Source organism: Eretmochelys imbricata, chromosome 22 (genome assembly GCF_965152235.1).
Source record: "Eretmochelys imbricata isolate rEreImb1 chromosome 22, rEreImb1.hap1, whole genome shotgun sequence".
Lineage (NCBI taxonomy): Eukaryota > Metazoa > Chordata > Testudines > Cheloniidae > Eretmochelys > Eretmochelys imbricata.
The window spans coordinates 15639049-15656913 of NC_135593.1; the positions used below are offsets into that span (position 1 = coordinate 15639049).

A 17865-nucleotide genomic window follows, 5' to 3' on the forward strand; every position below is an offset into this window, starting at 1 on the left:
CAGCTGCCCTTCACAGGGTCCAGGGGTTTGTATCCTCGACTCCAGGGCAAAATCAGTTCTATTAACAGGAAAAAAGATGGGGTATCTGCCAACCGCTCCCCACCCCCTTCACCGGCCCCTGAGATCTGAGAGTCACATTAGCGCCCCCTTGGCCCCCAACCACAGCACCCCATGCTTCCCTCTTGGCCCCCAACCCCAGTGCCCTGTGCTGCCCCTTAGCCCCCAACCCCAGCGCCCCATGCTGCCTTCTTAGCCCCCACCCCAGCAGCTGATGCTGCCCCCTTGGCCCCCAACCCCAGTGCCCTGTGCTGCCCCTTAGTCCCCAACCCAGCACCTGATGCTTCACCCTTGACCCCACCCCAGCGCCCCCGTGCTGCCCCCTTGGCCCCCAACCCCAGTGCCCCGTGCTGTCGCCTTGACCTCACCCCAGCACCTGATGCTGCCCCCTTTGCCCCCAACCCCAGCGCCCCGTGCTGCCCCCACTCTCTCCCCTTCCCTCGCCACGCAGATCCTGCCTCCGGGCACACGACGCCGTTTCCATAGCAACGGACGCGACAGTCCCCCGGAAGAGGAAGTGACGTAACATCTTCCCCAGCTTCCTGAATTCCGACGCCTGACTGGGTCCCCACGCCGGAGCCCGGCAGAAGCTGTCTCTCTCCCGGCTCGGGCCCTCGGGATCGGGGCCCCCGCAGGCGGCCAGGTCCTTCCGGTGGAATCACTTCCGGGTCACCCACTTCCGGGTGGGGGGGAGCGAGCAACCCCCCTCCCTCCGTGGGTGAGAAGGGCTCTGGGTTGGGGGGAGCGCTGGGTCGGGGGTTCTGGGGGAGTTTTTTGGGGGGAAGCGTGAGGCCTTTGGGGGAGGGGTGAGGACTGTGCCTGTGGGGGGGGCCTCCCCAGGCCTGAACGTATCTGTGTGGGGCGATACCTCGCCCGCCCCCGCGCCCCCCAACCAGGCGCCCAGGGCTGTGGCTGCCGTCCTGCGCTCCCTGCCAGCTGGCACGGTTTCTGCTTTCCCCGTCCGGGCCTCTAGCCTGGCTGTCCACGTGTTGCGGCTGATGGGTCCCAGGCGGGCCGGTGCTTTGGGCTGATATTGAAGCACATCTCCCTAGAGCCCTTTATTTTCTGCCCTGATCTGCTGTGAGCGGTCAGCTAGCTGCGGGGTGATGCCACACAGGGGGCTGCGCTTCAGGGGTGGGTGAATGGCTGTATACGTAGGGCCTGGGTCTGTCCTCATCCTGTCCGTTTTACACCAGCCGTGCTCCCTTGATTTCAGTGCTGTTACTTCTGACTTATGCTGGGGTAAGTGAGAGCAGGCCCAGACCCACCCTCTGTAAAGCGCTCAACATCAAAATATTAGATTGAGAGACACGGAGTAATTATCACTTATCTTCTCATTGGTATGTGGGATATGAGATACAGCGATTTATCAAAGACTCTGGATGTGGGCACCAACTGCTAGATCATCCTTTCTAGCCCCTGTACACGCAGACTGTTTCATAGGAGACTTAGTTTTGGGGTAATGGAGTGGCTTCTTTGGGAGCATACATCTCAGCCTGAGTCAATAGCACATTTACTGTCACAGATGGAAAAAACTTGCCTTTACGCTATTCATCTCACTGTCCTGACAAGAGCATTTTCTGCATTACAGAGTCTTATATGTGAGTTTCTAATAGCCTTATTTTTTTGTTACTTCTGTGAAGGTTAAAGAATGTCTCGAGTCCCTTTAGGAAAAGTCCTCTTGCGAAATGTCATTCGTCACACTGACGCACACAACAAGGTATGGTACCATGTTATATCCCTTTGCTTCTCTCTCCTGTGATAAAGTATGGTACTATTTCTCATGGCTTTTCAAGTCTGGGCTCTCTGTAAACTCAAAAGCTTGTCTTTCACCAACAGAAGTTAGTCTAATGAAAGATATTACCTTATCAACCTTGTCTTGCTGATACAGTCTGACTTTCCTCCTGTATATCAAGATCTGTCTCCTGTTTAGTGTTGCATGTCCGGAGTTATGATATTTACAGGGGAAAGCTCTTTCTTGATGCCATTGTGTCAAGCTATGGTATTTTCATTTTGTTGTTGCTAAATTATGGTGGCTAGACTTAAGTTGTTCCACACAGCAAATAAGTTCAGCACACAAGTATATTTTTGAAGGTAGAAATTTCTGCAGTGCATCATTGGGGTCCTTTGTGCCCTATAGCAGGTGGAGGCAGAGAGAGGTCCATGCTACTTGCACCATGATTAAATTTGTTTCAACATTTTCCTTCCTAAATTAAGATATTACTCATCTTAAAAACTCGCACTAATTTTAAATTTAACAGACAAAGCTTAGGGTGAAGTTCACTCTTGGGCGGAAGACCAGCGCAAGGCCCCTAGTTTGGGAGTGTATGTGGGGCTAGAGCCCCACATTTTTTGCAAATGCAAAACACAAAATAAAATGAAAAAAACTCACCCTGCAGTGTTGGCTCCTGTTCTTCAGGGCTGGTCATGGCTCACCTCTCCACACATTGCCACCTGGCACATGGGTCATAGCATAGCTCAAATTTGACCCAGCTGCCCCTCCATCATCATGGAGGGTTGGCTAGGTCAAACCTGAACTGGTGCATGCAGTTGCAGCACCAGTCTCAGTGGTTGGAGCTGAGCCCAGCCCCGCAGGACAGGAGCCACTGCTGCATGGTGAGTGTGGGGAGGGCTTGCTCTGCAACCCACCTGTCCCTCCCAGGCTTCCCCCCCACCCCAGGGGCAGGACCCAACCCAACCCACCTCCCCAGCATGATCCAACCCACCTACTGAGAGCTGATAAAAGAAATAACACTACATTTCCATATAATAAAATGAAAAATGTATAAAAGAATTTCACAGGGCTGTATTTGAGACTTAGGTGATGCCAAGGCTATCTGCTGATTTTCTGCACAGAAGTTAATTTAATCCTGAATGCATAGGTGAATTAATTTTTAAAAGGGCCCCATCAGTTGAAAAAAATATATCATATTTTGTGCATAAGCACAGCTCCTTACCTACATTACTAACAATGACTTGTATTTTTACTAATCTAGCTTTTCCCTGTTTAAACTCTTGTTTTGTTTTTTGCCTCTCTCTCAATTAGGGCAGTGAAAAAGTCAGTTTCACTTTCAGCACTGCCTTGTTTGGTTTGTAAGCATGGCAAGGGAATATTTGTTTACAAGTTTGATTTATTTAAAAATAATGGAAGTGTTTCTGTGGCTCTGATGTCTTGTAAAAGCTTTTTTCCCCCCCACAACGTTTACTTTGAGGTTTTATTGTCTCTAAGATAAGAAAAATTATTTTAAATTTAGCATTTATTAGGGTTTTGTGCCTCTGTAAAATGGATCCCCACTGGGATTTGAATTTCACTTCAGTGCACAAGGCTGTTATTTCTTGAGAGATTTAGAAATTGGCCCTCTTTACTCAGACATTTAATTCACCAGGCTCATTTTCCAAAGCTCATATGTGCTTAAGATGATGCCACATGCACAACAAGGCTATGTGAACAAAATCTGTGTCAAAGCGCTGGTTATGCTGTATTTAAGCATTTTATAGGACTACTCACTTGGGACTCAGTTCTGCAATAGATATGTGAGCAGAACTCTCCCTAGGGCTCTGTTAACTCTTTAGAGCCCAGTGTGGGGCAGGTGCCCCATCACACTTGTATACCCCACTCTTCCTGTTGAAGTTTCACACTGCATCTTTGTGGGGTGATCCAGGTGTGCAGTTTTAAAAGTACAGAGCTCCAATGAGAGAGAGGTTCTGTATTAACTGAAGGGTCTACCTGCATGGATCAGATTACAGAATAAGGCTCCTCATCTATAAAACAAAGTTGTTTGTCACTGCAGTTAATTGTCATATTTCTCATTTTGGTTAACTTGATGTAGCTAAAAAGGCTCATTTATGTCACTGTAGCAGGTCAGCTTAGTTTGAAATCCATCAAACTTCAATTATTGACCCAGAAGAAGTGAGGTTACAATGTTTTGTAGTTGCAGAGCATCACTTCTTTTGGGTACTTAATTTTATTTTCTCATTTTCTTCATATTTTTCAGATTCAGGAAGAATCAGAAATGTGGAAAATAAGGGAGCTGGAGAAGCAGACTCAAGAGACTTACCGGTGGAAGCAAGGGAGAATGTCACCCAATACCTCCAGGTGGGACTTAGTTATCTGGAGGAAATAATCCTCTTTACCACTGTGTATTGTAGTATTATTTAATCTTTAATAAGTTATTTAAAGAGAGCGGGAGCCCTGCATAAGGGCCAAAAATTTATTAACCATTTTGGTGATCACACAGGAGCATCCCTATATAAGCTGGTTTTAACAGTTCACTCATCACTGTGGTGCCTCCTGCTGGTTGTCTTCGGGATTAGCTTCACATATTAGCACACCCTCTTCCGGGTGGTGCCTTGCCACCATTACTCCTGCTCTAGGACCCACCTCTCTCCAAGGACCTTGGCATCCTCTTCAGTGACAGCCCTCCAGCGATGCCACACGCTGTGCTCCCCCTTTCTAGGGGATCTGTAGTCCACTGTTCAGCCATTTCCCTTTGTGGCTACTGCAGCAAATTGTCTGGCTATTTCCTTGTGGTCCCAGCATCCTCTTTGCCCTTGCCTCAGCTGTCTCTCCCTCTCCTGGTCCCTGCTCACAGCACTGTTCTGGGTGCTGGCAGGTCTCACAGCCCTCCAGAGACATAGTCCTTCCTCCCTGGGCTCCCAGCAGAAAACTGCCCTTCTCTGCCCTGCAGCTCCTTTTTCATATGGGCCTGCTTGGCCCTGATTGGCTGCTCCCTTCAGCCATTCTCTGATTGGCTGCCTCCTGCACAGCCTCCCTAGGGCTCTGTTAACTCTTTAGAGCCCAGTGTGGGGCAGGTGCCCCATCACACTTGTATACCCCACTCTTCCTGTTGAAGTTTCACACTGCATCTTTGTGGGGTGATCCAGGTGTGCAGTTTTAAAATTATGTAACTTTAGGTAGGCTGGGGCCTCTGAAATAGCAAGATTATAGTTTGGTTAAGAAGTGTTAAGAAATGTGATAGTGATATTTGAAAAGTCTGCGCTGTCTTTGCTAGATGTACTCAGTGCTGGTGCATTAGTATTTATAGTGTGATGTGGGTTATCACTAAATGAAATCATTCTGACCGAAGGTCTTGCACCACATAAATTCCTCCCAGCCCCTGGCCAGTATTAGTGTAGATAATAGTTGGTCACCTGTGGTTACTCTCACCATAAAAAACTGGTTAAATGGTCATTGGTGTGCTTGAAGATCTCACAAGCTAAGCAGGATCAGGTTGGTTTGTACATGGATGAAGACCTTCAAGGAATTAGCAAGTGATGTGAGAAGTCATTTTGCTAACTCTTGCCTTTGAGTCTGTATTGAGCCCAGTGGCCCAGCTTGGTGCTGGGAGATGCTATTTTTTAGATGAGATGTAAAAGTGAAGTCATGATCAGTTGTAATCATTAAAGACCCCATGGCACTTTTTATTAGATTCAGGCTGTTAACCCTGGTACTCTGACCAAATTCCAACTCCAGTAATTATGTTCCCTCTCCAGTTTGTATTGGATACTGTCATCGTAATTTCCCGCCTTAAATTGTTGTATCATTGTGCACTGTTAAGCAGCTGCTGCGATCCATTCCAGAGATGGTAGCATTTCAGTGGTGCTTGACGTGATGCATACTTGCCTTTTCAGAGTTCTGTGAGGCATAATTAGTTATTGTTTACAAAGTGATTTGAGAAACTGATGAAAGGCAACAGTCTGTGCAAGTCATTTATTAATCATTGGGTTGGTCCCATGGAAGCTCTGAGTGACCATCCTGTAGAGATGGAGTGAATCTCTTTGCATGGACTGACATCCAGAGAGTGTCAGATGTGTGCTTTTTCCCCAATGCCCTCTGTGCCCTAGATTGATTCATTGCCCAAAAAGTCATTTGTTCCTCTGAATTTACCACTGGAGAACACTCCTTTTCTCTCTGCAGTAGTCGGATGCGCAGTGACGGTTTTGATGAGGAGAGCCAAAGGGCTGACTGGAAGGCAAAGAACTTTGTGCATGTTCCTGACATGATCGAAGACGACCTTCTCAGAGCCCGGACCTGGAATAAGAAGCTCTATGAATGTGAAGCCAACATGCCAGACAGGTTTGTGGGTGAATTACTATCCTGGCACAGTGCCTATAGAAAAAGTATCTGGTACTTTATGGCCCCCACATTTCACAAAAGTTAGTGAATTTATCCTCACAACACTCCTGTGCAATAAGGAAGTAGTATCATCCCGATTTTAGAGATGGTAAAGTGAGGCACAGGGAGACTTATGTAACATGCCCAGTGTCACACAAAGCCAGGAACTGAGCCCAGATCTCCTGAGTTTCAGTCCTGTGCGTTAGTCACAAAAGCATCCTTCCTCTCTGGCACTAAATAAATGCAGCCCTAAACCCACGACTTGTTTAGTACTGCTCTCTGTAGAATTTAACCGAATCTACTTATGATATCAAGGTAGCTAATCTCCCAGAGTTACAGGGAAATACTGGTCAGTGCTTTTGGGGGTATTTCTAAGAAACAGAAGCTGCATTGTGCCTCCCTGAACTCCTCCTTTACTGTCATTTTAGCCAGTCGTTTCATTCCTCCAGGTGTCTTTTTTTATTTTTATTAGCACCCAGTCCTAATCTGGCTGTTGGCATTCTTGCTGCCTGAAGATTCTCAGTACAGTTGTAATTCTGTATTTAGACAGGTTTTAGATGTTGAATCTAGTAGTATGTAGATTTTACCACAGTGATAAAGAACCATATACTTGTGTTTTGCATTATAAATGGAGTTTTGTGATCACACAATTGAATACAAATGAAACCCTCTTACTATGGGGAAATGCACAGGCTGAGCAAAGCAAAGTACACGCCATGGGTGAAGTCAATGGCAAAACTTCCATTGACTTCAGTGGGGCTAAGATTTCACCCCACGTTCCCTGGGTGTTTATGAGAAGTGTGAGCTCGAAAATCATTGGGCTTCTGCCGCACAGGGAGGTACAAGTTCCCTTCCAGAAAAAAGCAAAGTGGCCGTTAGTCTGCTCAGAATGATCTGAACAGAATTTAGCAAAGCAAAATGTTAGCACCTTAAACAAGTAAGGAAAATACTAGCTGTTATTCCTCTGGACTCTTGTTTTATATTTTTCCTAAGGCTCTCTCTTTCATTTCACCCTCATTTTGGTTCTGAATATCGTGTGTGGTTTTAACGTGTTTCCTGCTGTTCTCTTGCAGATGGGGTCACAGTGGCTATAAAGAGTTATATCCAGAGGAATTTGATACTGACAGGTAAGGGCAAACAGGCCTACTGAAAAGTCCAATGTCTTAATTTCTGTCAAGTCGCACAGTGAAATATAGAGCTTGTCAATTGACCTTTCAAGGCAGAATTGAATAGTTCACCTAGCAGACATGTGGCCTGAAATTCCGGTCCATTAATGTGTTCTCTTACTCAAAACAATTCTGACAATAATGTGAGAGGGCTGGCTTCACTTCATAAGGCATAAATATTGAGTTAAGGCTTGAATGCTGTCCTTACTTTGCCCATATGTGGCATCATTCCTGTAGTGAAGATCCCTCCCTGTTCTGAGTCCTGAGAGGTGATTGTATCTCTTCTAATAACAGGACATCCAGCTTTAACCCTGTGTGGCTGAAATGTTATGCAAGTAAGTGTTTGGCTTCTCGGAGTTGAGCAATTTCCTGAAGTGATCCAGCTTTCACTGGCTGGCTGCAAGCACGTCTGCACCTAGAAATGCTAGTCAGAATGAGAGCTCCAGTAGCATGAGAGCAATAAAGAGTGAAAATGCAGAAAAAAAAAAAACTATTGGGACACAGATTCGTTTATTTTAAAAACCGTACATAGTAGAATTGCCAAATCTAGCACTTTTACCTGATTCCTGATAGTCACAGATAAGGAATTCTTAGCAAGTTTTTCAGCATTATGTTATGTTTTTCCATGCTCTGGGTTGGTTAAAATGCCTTTGAAATGGCCTCTCATCCCAATTATAAGATATGGACTCAAACTGTTAAGAGGTGAAGTTAAAAATGCAGTCAACTTATCTGACATAGCACCCATATGTCTGTCCTGAAAGGAGCTCAGGTAGATGGGTTTGATTGATGCTTTGAAATAGAAAATGCTAATTTAGACTCTGCCCAGGCCTCTATTCTTTGTTCCTGTTACAGTGACCAGCAAGAGAAAGATGAACAAAACGCTGTCAATGGAAAGAGGAAATCTCACCCAGGAAAACAATCTGTGCATGCGTCACTCAAACGGAAGAGGCCAAAGAAATCACAGAAGAAGAAGCAGAAAAAGAGATCACACAAAAAGCGAAAGAAGAGGAAAAAGGAGAAGGTGAAGGCATCATCAGATTCTTCCCCGGAAAGCGAGTGCTCAGAGGAGGGGACTTCGGGCACCAGGAAAGGGAAACACAAGCACAAGAAGAAGACCAGGAAAAGGCTCGCAAAGGAACCTGCCTCTTCCTCTGGGCAGGAAAGTGACTCTTCCAGTGTGAGCAGCTCTGAGGACAGTGAACTTGAGGAGAAAAGGGAAAAGTGGTCTAAGAAAAAAAGGAGGAAATGCCCTGTGTCTGCCTCAGAGAGGCACAGTGAGATTCCGGAGAAGCAAAGCAAGAGGACGAACTGGAAAGTGGCAGCTGATGAGAAGTCGGAGGACAGCTCCGATGAGGACTAATAAGAGGCAGTGAGTCTGGGGCCATGGGTGAAATTGCACGTCAGCGAATGGAGGCCGATGTTTTCTCCCAACACTGCCCCGTGGTACAAATATGGTGCCTAACTGATTTCTGGAGCACAGCAACTTTATACCCTGCCAGGCCACAGGTATGGGCTCTGCACCTTGCTGGCTCGCAGAGGGCACCTCTTTGTTTTTTTGCTGGTTTAAAACCAGGAGAGCTGAAAGACCTGTGGAGAAGATATCTGTCCCCCAGGTCACATCTCCTGCCCACCCACCCCAGACTCCTGACTCTATAATTGTTCTCATTTCATGGCCATATTCAGTTTTAAATGATCGTTCCTGTGGGCTGTCTTCAGAAGGGAAATGGGTGCATTGGCACTGTCTCTAGGTTTTTTTAAATTGTTCCTCTTTTCATGCGTAACCACGTAATGGCCAAGACACAATTGCAATAAAGAGCAGAGGCCACAGCCTAACAGCACTTCTGCCAGCCTGATTACAAAGGATGTGCCATTGGATTTAACAGCAGGGGTCCTTCACTGCAGCATTATCCCCGGGATGAAAATAAACGGATGTGGCCCCACATGGACAGTCAAAATAAGGAGGAGGTGCTGGTCTGGAACAAGGAAGGGCGGGTGGGGTGTCACAATTCTAGCTGCGGGTGTGGTGACCCCACTGCAGTGGTTTGTTTCAAATTTACCTCAGATCCCCTCCCTCTGCCCTTTGTGTGACTGACTTTCCCTCCTTCCTATCAGTAACACGTCCCTCTGGATCCACTTGTGCTGATGGACGGGCCTCTGGTAGGTTTCCTGTTCTGTCTCCGGCTGGCCCAATGTGTTTGACACAAAGATTGGGGTGCATGGGGGGAAAGGAACCCTTTCTCCCTGCAATAAACATGAAGACTCCATTTGTACTTTCCTTTTGAAATCTGATCTCTTTACCACCACTTTAGAGCAAGACCCAGGGACAGAGCGTGGATGTGTTCAGGGATTCTAAAGGTCTGGTGAGGGCTGCTCCTCTCTTTGTACAAAATCAGTTCACCACTGATCAGGTTCCATAGACCTGTGAATATGTTTTGTGGAGCCAGTCTGTATATAGGAGATTGCGTCCCTGCTCAATACCCTCCAGTAGAAGATGGCAAAGGGGACTTTTAGCATGTACAGTCTCATATCCCACATTCCCCTGAATTTCCATATGCGACAGTAGGTGGTGTCTACACTCCCAGAATTTGGAGGTCTTGAATCTCTCTAGATCAGAATTGAGGTATCTGGGCTCCCAGATATATAAACTATGGTCTCAAACGTTTCACAAAGCCTTTTCTCTCTGTGTGTGCTTGCATATACGTAAGCCATGGAGATGCAATGGGATTACAAATCTGTGCCCAAGTCAAGAGGAAACATCATTCTTACGAGAGTTCAGATCTGTACCTGTCTTGGGATCCTCCTTTGACTTAGCTTTGCTTGAGTGAAGTTCCAGTTGAAGGCTTTTACCACTGAGACTGGACAGTGCTAAATGAGTAAGGGTGAGATGGCCTTCTCTGGTCTGAGCAGTGTAGATTACTCCTTCGACATATTGAGGCTGGGTCATGCTTTTGTATTAAACACTCGTACTGATCCTCATTCTGCTAATCCATGAACTAATACTGTTCCCAGTTGTGCTTCTGCAGCGCCATGAAGGCAGGTTATACACATAGGTAAGGGTTTTATAGATTTCTTCCTCAGAACTTCTTGTTGAGACAGCACTCGCAGCTCCTGGGGCTGCAGACGAAGTGCCTCGCTCATACCTACCTACCTCTTTGGTCTTTGTGAGTGGAATTAATGTTTGTACAGCCCTTGGCAGATGTAAATTGCCTGAGACTCCAATTCTTAACTCCCCACTCTTATATCACTGTAGCTCTGTTGACTTCTGTGGAGTTATTCCTGATTTACCCTGCTAGGAGAGCAGAATCAGGCCCCTAGGAATTAAGAATCAGGTGGTGGGCCCCAAAGGGATGGGGGAATAGTGCCTGGGATTTGGGCCTCAGCATAGACTGGGGGAATACCAGAGGTAAGGGGGATCCCAATGTGAGTTCAAAAGTAGATAGCAGAAGCACAACGTCGGGGTGGTTTATCTTCTAGTGGGAATGTCTTATATGTCAGCCTAGCAAACAAATCTTCCCTGTCTTACTGTCTATAATCTACTCAATCAGAGAACTAGTAGATACTTGGGAGGAAAAGGAGGGAATCTGGATAAATACACAATAGCCCAGATCTTTGGTCTTTGTTTAAATTTGTTGTCTCCCTTTCTCCACCTGTAGCAGGTGAAGCTTTTTTAGCTCTCCCTGTGCATATGGGCTGACACTGATAAAATGGAGAGACATCATTGTAGTGTCTGTCATTCTGTGTCCCCCTTCCCCACCACTGGCACAGAGCTTGGTCTACACCTTGTCATCCACTCCCTCTTCTAGAAGGCCAGTGTTTGTGACTTCCTTTCCAGGGCACGGATATGTGGGCAGCTCCTTCTCTGATGGAGTTAAGCAATGTCCTAATTCTCTAAGGTCCTGTCTCCTGGTGCAGGGATTTCCATGAGCAGGAAGGGGAGCTGTCAATGATTCTTTTCTAGTTCAGTGTGAGAGCCACTTTTCTATTTCAATCTGCAGAAATATTCATGCAATAACAATGCAGCAGCTTTTCACACATCACAAGAGTAATGTTCAAGGAAATTATTTTTATAAAGAAATCCTCTACAGAAAGATTTTAAATTAGGAAATGTATAACTGCAGAAGTTAATAGATTCATATATTGCACTGGACCCAGTGTGGACTTTGTGGGTGGATTTTAGGGCAGGACTGAACGTTGGGGCTCAGTGATCCTACTATCCTAGATGGTCCAGCTCCCAATGCAACCCGTGAATAGAGTGCTTGGTATGTCAGTACTTTTTGCTTTGATGGACTAGTGTCTCCAGGCATTTGAACTTTGGTTGCCTCATGCTTCTTCATCCTAAGAACATATGCCAATTGGGCACCTGCCAGTTAAAGGCATTTTACTCAGGATAATGGGCTGGCCAGAATGGGCTTCAGGATCTTTTACCCAGCCCTGGCCACTATTTATTTACCCAGGATGATCCTAACTTTGCCTTTCTTTCCCCTTAATGCAGCAGTGTCTACAGCATTAAACATCATTGTTAAACAGACCAGCAATTCACTTATGAAGTTGCCCTTTTTTTCTACCTACCCCAAATCTGTTAAAGAGCTTGTGTGTCTGTGATTCTGGTACCCTCCAGCTCTGTTTGGATAATCTCCTACCCGAGGCCCACTCCCAGCTTTACTGCTCTGTGTGGTGTTGTACTACCACCATTGAACATATTTTTGAAGAGAATTCTAAGAGGTAGCCAGAGAAGGCCGGGTGGATTGTATATCCTTTCTATGAAACTTAAGTACAGGATTTTTAATGTGTGTGTGTGTGTGTGTGTGACACAGTGGTGGATGTTAACCTTATTAGATAACATAAGTCCTGATGGGCTCAGAGAATAAACCAGACTTTTCAAATGTGTGGTCAATTTATTTACAACCACTGCTCATCAGGTTAGGCTAAATTTGTGTAAAATGTCTAGATGTAGACCATTAAATAAGACTGTATCCATTCTTGTACCTTTAAACATGAGTAAACGGAAATCTATTTTAGTCTCTCAAGCCCGCATTAGACTTCTGCATTGGACTACAACATACTCAGATAACTGGGGTCTTCTGTCATTTGCATTAGTGTATCACTGAATTAAGCTCAGCTGATATAAGTGAGGGTTAACCCCATGAAAAGGCTTCTATAAGAGGGTCTTCCACCTGTTTGACTAGATTTAGTTAAACCAGTACAATTTTTCTAATACAGACAAAATTTTAGATACTGTATCAATTTACATTGACATTTTCAAGATTTTCTTTATAACCAGAGGGGCTAAAACCAATTTAAAAGAAAGAAAAAGAAAGCTTGGTGTGTGCAGCAAATTTCACAGCCACAGAACTGTGCAATAGGCTAAGCCCTAGCAATAAGCTTTTAACTAGTTTCACTTTTTGGTTTTCATGCATTAGCCTACTGTGCAGCTTCTAGGTTTAGGCTGCAAACACTCCAGCAGAACAAGCGTTTTCATTAATTTATTAGTTCATTGAAAACATTTATATTCATATTACATTTTTAAAATTTAATTTTGATGCTAAGATACTATGCCCATCCCTTGTGTCAGTAGCAAGCACATCTCTTCTCTACTTTCCTCTAATTAGATAAAAGACGTAGAAAAGCAGTGATACACACTTTCACATCACAAGACTTGTCTGGACAAGTGTTCCTGATGCTTTATTAAATTGCAGTACGATGACACATTTATGAACAGTTCAATGCAGCTAAAGAATTCACAGGGACAATTGTGCTTTCCGCAAATGATTGTTCAACCACTTCTGCATTTCGTGAAAGTGTCACATAAAATGTAGCTTAGAACACATGATGATGCTCCACCGACAGCTGATAAGTCCGTTGAGCTCAACAGGAAAGACTGGGTTGTCCGGAGCTGGGAAATGCAGTAGTCAGTGTCCCCCTTTCTGTACAACCTGAGCAAAGCGGTTAGTGATGGATAATGTGGTATCAATGAATCTGTCCACACAGCTGGCTAGACAGCCTTCTGTTCTGGAGTCCAACTTTGAGCCAGGTTTGTCCACACATTTGTCCCAGCAAACTTCCATGAAATTATGAACCTGGACGTGAACAGGAAACATGTTAGTTACTACTATTTAATCAAATATTTTACAGATGGAGAAGCTAAAATATGAGAGGGGTACAACAATCACTTGTCTAGGAGTCCTGCCAGAACACCATCCTTTCCCCCTCTGCCTTATGCTCGAAGGGACCATCACCCTCAGAACTGAGAATTCAGTCACTGTGGCCAATTCAGTGCTTGGTCTTTCTGCTGACATGGCACAAAGGGGTCCATTAATGCTGAAGACAATGTGATTTCTGTGCTCCATGCAGCTACTCATTAGGAACGGGACCAAGTCGCTTTCTCACATTACCCAGCTCGCCCACCATCTCCCCAAACCAGCGTCAGGGGATATGCGCAGGGGGCTGCCTTGCTCTCTCTGGGAGGGTTACAAGCCGGGCTTAATTTGTAAGAAAAGAGTTGCTGCGGCTCAAGCAATTTCTTTGCACCCTAACTGATGGAGCGAGCCCAGGGGCGCCAGGGCTATCAGCTGCCAGCGTGCAGCAGTGGTGACAAGCGTCGAGGGGGAGGAGGAGGAGGAGGAATCCCTTGGGGGCGGGCGGCAATAGGGGCCCCAGGGACTGACGGTCTGGACCCCGTCGGGGCTGATGTGGGGGGAGCTCCATGAAGAGCGTGCCGGGGGGAGGGGAGCAGGGCTGGGGCGGGACGCAGGGGGCCCGGCTGCCCGTCGCGGGCCCGGGGGGGAACCTAGGGGCCCCGGGGGGCAGGTACCTGGGCGGTGAACTGCGCCCGCTGCTGCTCAGCGGCCACCAGCCGCTGCAGCTCGGAGACCGCGGGGTCCCGGCCCCCGTCCAGGCCGCCCAGTTCCTCCATGGGGAAGGCGACTCCGGCCGCTGTGACCTTCCCCGGCGGAACCGGAAGGAAGGGGGCGGTTCCTCGCGCCGCGGGGCCAACCCGACTCCAGCAGCTCGACCCCCGGGTCTGTTTCCGCTTCCGGGTGCCCTGGTGCCCTTGGAGCTGTGGGGGCGGGCGGGGTCAGGGGCAGACGGCGAGATGGCGGCGCTGCTCGTGCGGGGGGGCCTGTGGCGGCCCCGAGGCGGGTCGCTGGGTGAGTGCCGGGGGCGCGGGACATGGGGAGCGGGGGAGGGCTCAGCCCGGCCCCTCCACGGAGCTGCCCTGGGCCAGGGCTGCGGGGGGGTCTGTTCCCCGCCCTGGGGCCTTGGCAAGGGTGACGCGGCACAGCGACAGTGACGACCCCCTTTGCGGCGCGGGGCGGGGCGGGGCCCGGGGCCAGAAACCCGCCTGCCTGGTCCTGGGCGGGTCTGTCACCCCTCGCGGTCTGGGAGCCTCCCCCGTGGCCCCCAGCTTCTGCCTCCCCACTAAATCCCGTGACTAGCGCTGGTCATAGAATCACAGACTATCAGGGCTGGAAGGGACCTCAGGAGGTCATCTAGTCCCACCCCCTGCACAAAGCAGGACCAATCCCCAATTTTTGCCCTGATCCCTAGATGGATTGAGCTCCAATTTCCACAACCCTGGGTTGAGCAGGCCAATGCTCAAACCACTGAGCTATGCCTCCCTCCCCCATTGCAGGCTGTGCTTTGGGGGGGTGTTGGGCTGTTGTTTTCCCCCGCGGCTGTTTATATTGCTTGTTACCCCCCATGGCTCTACATTTGGTTGGAGCCTCTTGTGCTGGGTGCTGTACAAACGCAGAGCCAGAGATGCTCCCTGCCCCAGAGAGTTTACAGTAGGGATCTCAACTCACCACGAGGGCCAACGAGGACTAGTACATTGGCCCGAGGGCCGCATCACTGACACCTTTTCATGAAAAGGTACAAAAGCCCTGCCCCCCACCCCCACTCCATCCCTTCCATGGGGCCCTGCCTCTGCCCTGCCTCTTCCCACTCCTTCCCCAAAGTCCCCACCCCAACTCCACCCCCTCCCTGCCCCTATTCCAACCCCTTCCCCAGATCCCAGCCCCGCCTCTTTTCCTCCTCCTCCCCTGAGCGGTGCTCCCCGCTCCTCCCCCATCCCTCCTGGAAAGCGCTAAGTACTACCAAACAGCTGTTTGGCAGTGGAAAGTGCCTGGAGGTAGGTAGAAGAGCGGTGGTGCGGCACGCTGTGGGGGAGGGCGGGCAGTGGGTGAGGAGAGCTTGGCAGCTGCAGGAAATAATTCCAGGGGGCATGGGGAGCTTGGCAGGAAATAACCCTGCAGGCCAAGTGTTTGAGACCCCTGGTTCACAGTTTCTAAACCAGTGGGTTCTCAGCCTGGGGTACGCAGAGGTCTTCCAGGGGGTACATCAACTGCTCTAGATATTTGCCTAGTTTTACAACAGGCTACATAAAAAGCACAAGCAAAGTCAGTACAAACTAAAATTTCATACAGATACTGACTTGGTTACACTGCTCTATATACTGTACACTGAAATGTAAGTACAATATTTATATTCCAATTGATTTATTTGATAATTATATGGTAAAAATGAGAACATAAGCAATTTATCAGTACTAGTGTGCTGTGACACTTCTGTATTTTTATGTCTGATTTTGGAAGCAAGTAGTTTTTAAGTGAGGGGAAACTTGGGAGTACACAAGACAAATGAGACTCCAGAAAGGTGTACAGTAGTCTGGAAAGGTTGAGAGCAACTGCTCTAAGCTATCTGTTAGTTCTCCCTCTGTCAGTTGTAATTGTACAGCACTCCACCTGCCTGTGTGAGCTTTAGCGAGGCAGTAAAATAAAGCTCATTTGAGGTCCCTTTGTGAAAGGCATAGCACTATTACTACTTAACTATAGATGTGCAGAATATTATATTATGTGTCTGCTGTGTCAAGCCATTGAATGAATCAATGCCGCAAAGATCTGGTAGCTTAAAGGTGCAAACAAGCATCAGAAAGAACACAACAGACCTACTAGCAGTTCAGATCTTTGAAAATACCATAGTTATCCATAACAGCTTAGTATTGAGCAGGTCTTTTCTAATGTAGCCTGTTTAGGTCATGAAATAAAGGCAAGATTTCCCTAATGCTCACAACATAGCTGCAAAGTTTGTCATGTCAGAGTTGGTGGCTGATGTTCTTGTCTCAGATTCCTGGAAGCACTGTTCTGGGTGCAGCTTGTCTCACTTTTGCAGGCATGGGGCTTTGGATTTTAAATCCTTGGTATGGAAACTCTAAAGCATGTGTACACCAGGCTTGTTAGAAATATTGCAAATAACACATTCCCCCTCTCCCCCATGGTCTTGTTTGTGGAGTATAATTTGTATTCCCTATTCTAACTTTGTGCATCCTTTTTCCTGAAGAAACCACTGGCTTCCTTTTTCAGGCGGCCCTCTGGGCTCTTATTGCTTATTGATTAAGATGTTGGTTGCTGTAGTTTAACTTGCAGGGATTTACCTTTGAGTTTTTGGGGTATAAAAGGCAACTAATCCATCTTTATTCCGTTGACAGTTCTTCTCAGTAAAAGTCTGTTGACCAGACCTGTGCTTGCCTGTACAACGGTCTTGGATTGGCCAACTCTGGCACATCAAATCCACATCACTCCCAGAAGCTATGGTATGTCAGTCTAAGATGGGACAAAAGTTCAGTTGATAACCACTTGGGAAGCTGCTGTTCTTTATCTATATTGTTGTTTTTATGTGATATTTGATCCTGACCTTTTCAGCCAGCTCAATCACCCTAGTCATTACAGTGTTTTCTTGGCCCGTGGAGTGATTTGTATAGTCGCAGATAAGAAGTTGCCATATCTACTCACTGCACCTCAATCTGAACAAGCTTTTGATTTAAAATCAATTGACATAATTTAAATTAGGAGTTGGAGAAGTAAATATCTACAGTATAATTCGATGCTACAAAAATTTCCAAATTGCTGTGAGGTTTTTCCTTCCTGTTTTGAAGGGCATGGAAATTGGTATTGCCGGAAAATTCAGGCAGTCATCTCTGTGAACAGGAAATTGTGCTGTAATGGTTTATTAGATCTCACTTTGCACTTCATGTTTTCTGCTGAAAACTTCATGATTCTTTCTGTCAGCCTAAAACTAACTTCTCAGTAATCTCACATGCAATGTCATTTTATTACAGTTTGCAGGAAAAGTGGAATTCTAAATCCAGCTTTTTTTTCCCCTTAGCGTCTTTCTTAAATGGTAGAAATTGACTGAGTTTCAAACAAACATTCTCAGTTTACTAACAAAGAGTGGTGTAAGATAAACAGGCAAAGACAAAAATCCAGGACTGTCATAATGTATGCCATTAAACCTGAGAAATACTATGACCAGGGATTAATTAGGATTTTATATCCTTTAAACCCAAACTTTTTCTGTCACGCCCCTCTGACCCCCGCACCAGTAATGGAATCTGCCTGCGCCGCCTCTTCCATTACTGCACAGTTGGTTCAGCAGAGGAGCGTGGGCTGAAGGCAGAGCTGGGGGTAGAACTGGGGATGGGGGAGGAGCTGGGGCTAGAGGTGGAGCTGGCCTTGGGGTGGAGAGGGT

At 46.9% G+C, this 17865-nt stretch overlaps 3 protein-coding genes across 4 annotated transcripts in view; 2 read left to right on the forward strand and 1 right to left on the reverse strand.

The window, feature by feature from the left end:
* Nucleotides 1-546: 546 nt before the first annotated feature.
* On the forward strand, nt 547-12326 carry NKAPD1 (NKAP domain containing 1). 2 transcript variants are annotated; one of them, XM_077839735.1, is made up of 6 exons: nt 547-775; nt 1701-1777; nt 4053-4153; nt 5975-6133; nt 7246-7299; nt 8191-12326. In XM_077839735.1, exons 2-6 carry the CDS (start codon nt 1709-1711, stop codon nt 8696-8698), a joined length of 891 nt encoding a protein of 296 aa, XP_077695861.1. In that variant the 5' UTR covers nt 547-775; nt 1701-1708; the 3' UTR covers nt 8699-12326. The 2 variants fall into 2 exon arrangements, with proteins under 2 accessions (XP_077695861.1, XP_077695862.1); XM_077839736.1 differs by lacking the exon at nt 547-775 and adding an exon at nt 1278-1299.
* Nucleotides 12327-12805: 479 nt separating this feature from the next.
* Nucleotides 12806-14295, reverse strand: TIMM8B (translocase of inner mitochondrial membrane 8 homolog B). The gene is made up of 2 exons (XM_077839738.1): nt 14150-14295; nt 12806-13415 (listed from the first exon to the last, which is right to left on the reverse strand). The coding sequence occupies exons 1-2, from the start codon at nt 14249-14251 to the stop codon at nt 13248-13250; spliced, it is 270 nt and encodes an 89-aa protein (XP_077695864.1). The 5' UTR covers nt 14252-14295; the 3' UTR covers nt 12806-13247.
* A 90-nt stretch (nt 14296-14385) lies between these two features.
* The window catches only part of BCO2 (beta-carotene oxygenase 2), an 89549-nt gene continuing 86069 nt past the window's right edge, over nt 14386-17865 (forward strand). Inside the window, exons 1-2 of the mRNA XM_077839983.1 lie at nt 14386-14486; nt 16826-16930. Coding sequence (XP_077696109.1) covers nt 14432-14486; nt 16826-16930 — 160 coding nt within the window. The 5' untranslated portion in view covers nt 14386-14431. The remainder of the gene's footprint in view (nt 14487-16825; nt 16931-17865) is intronic.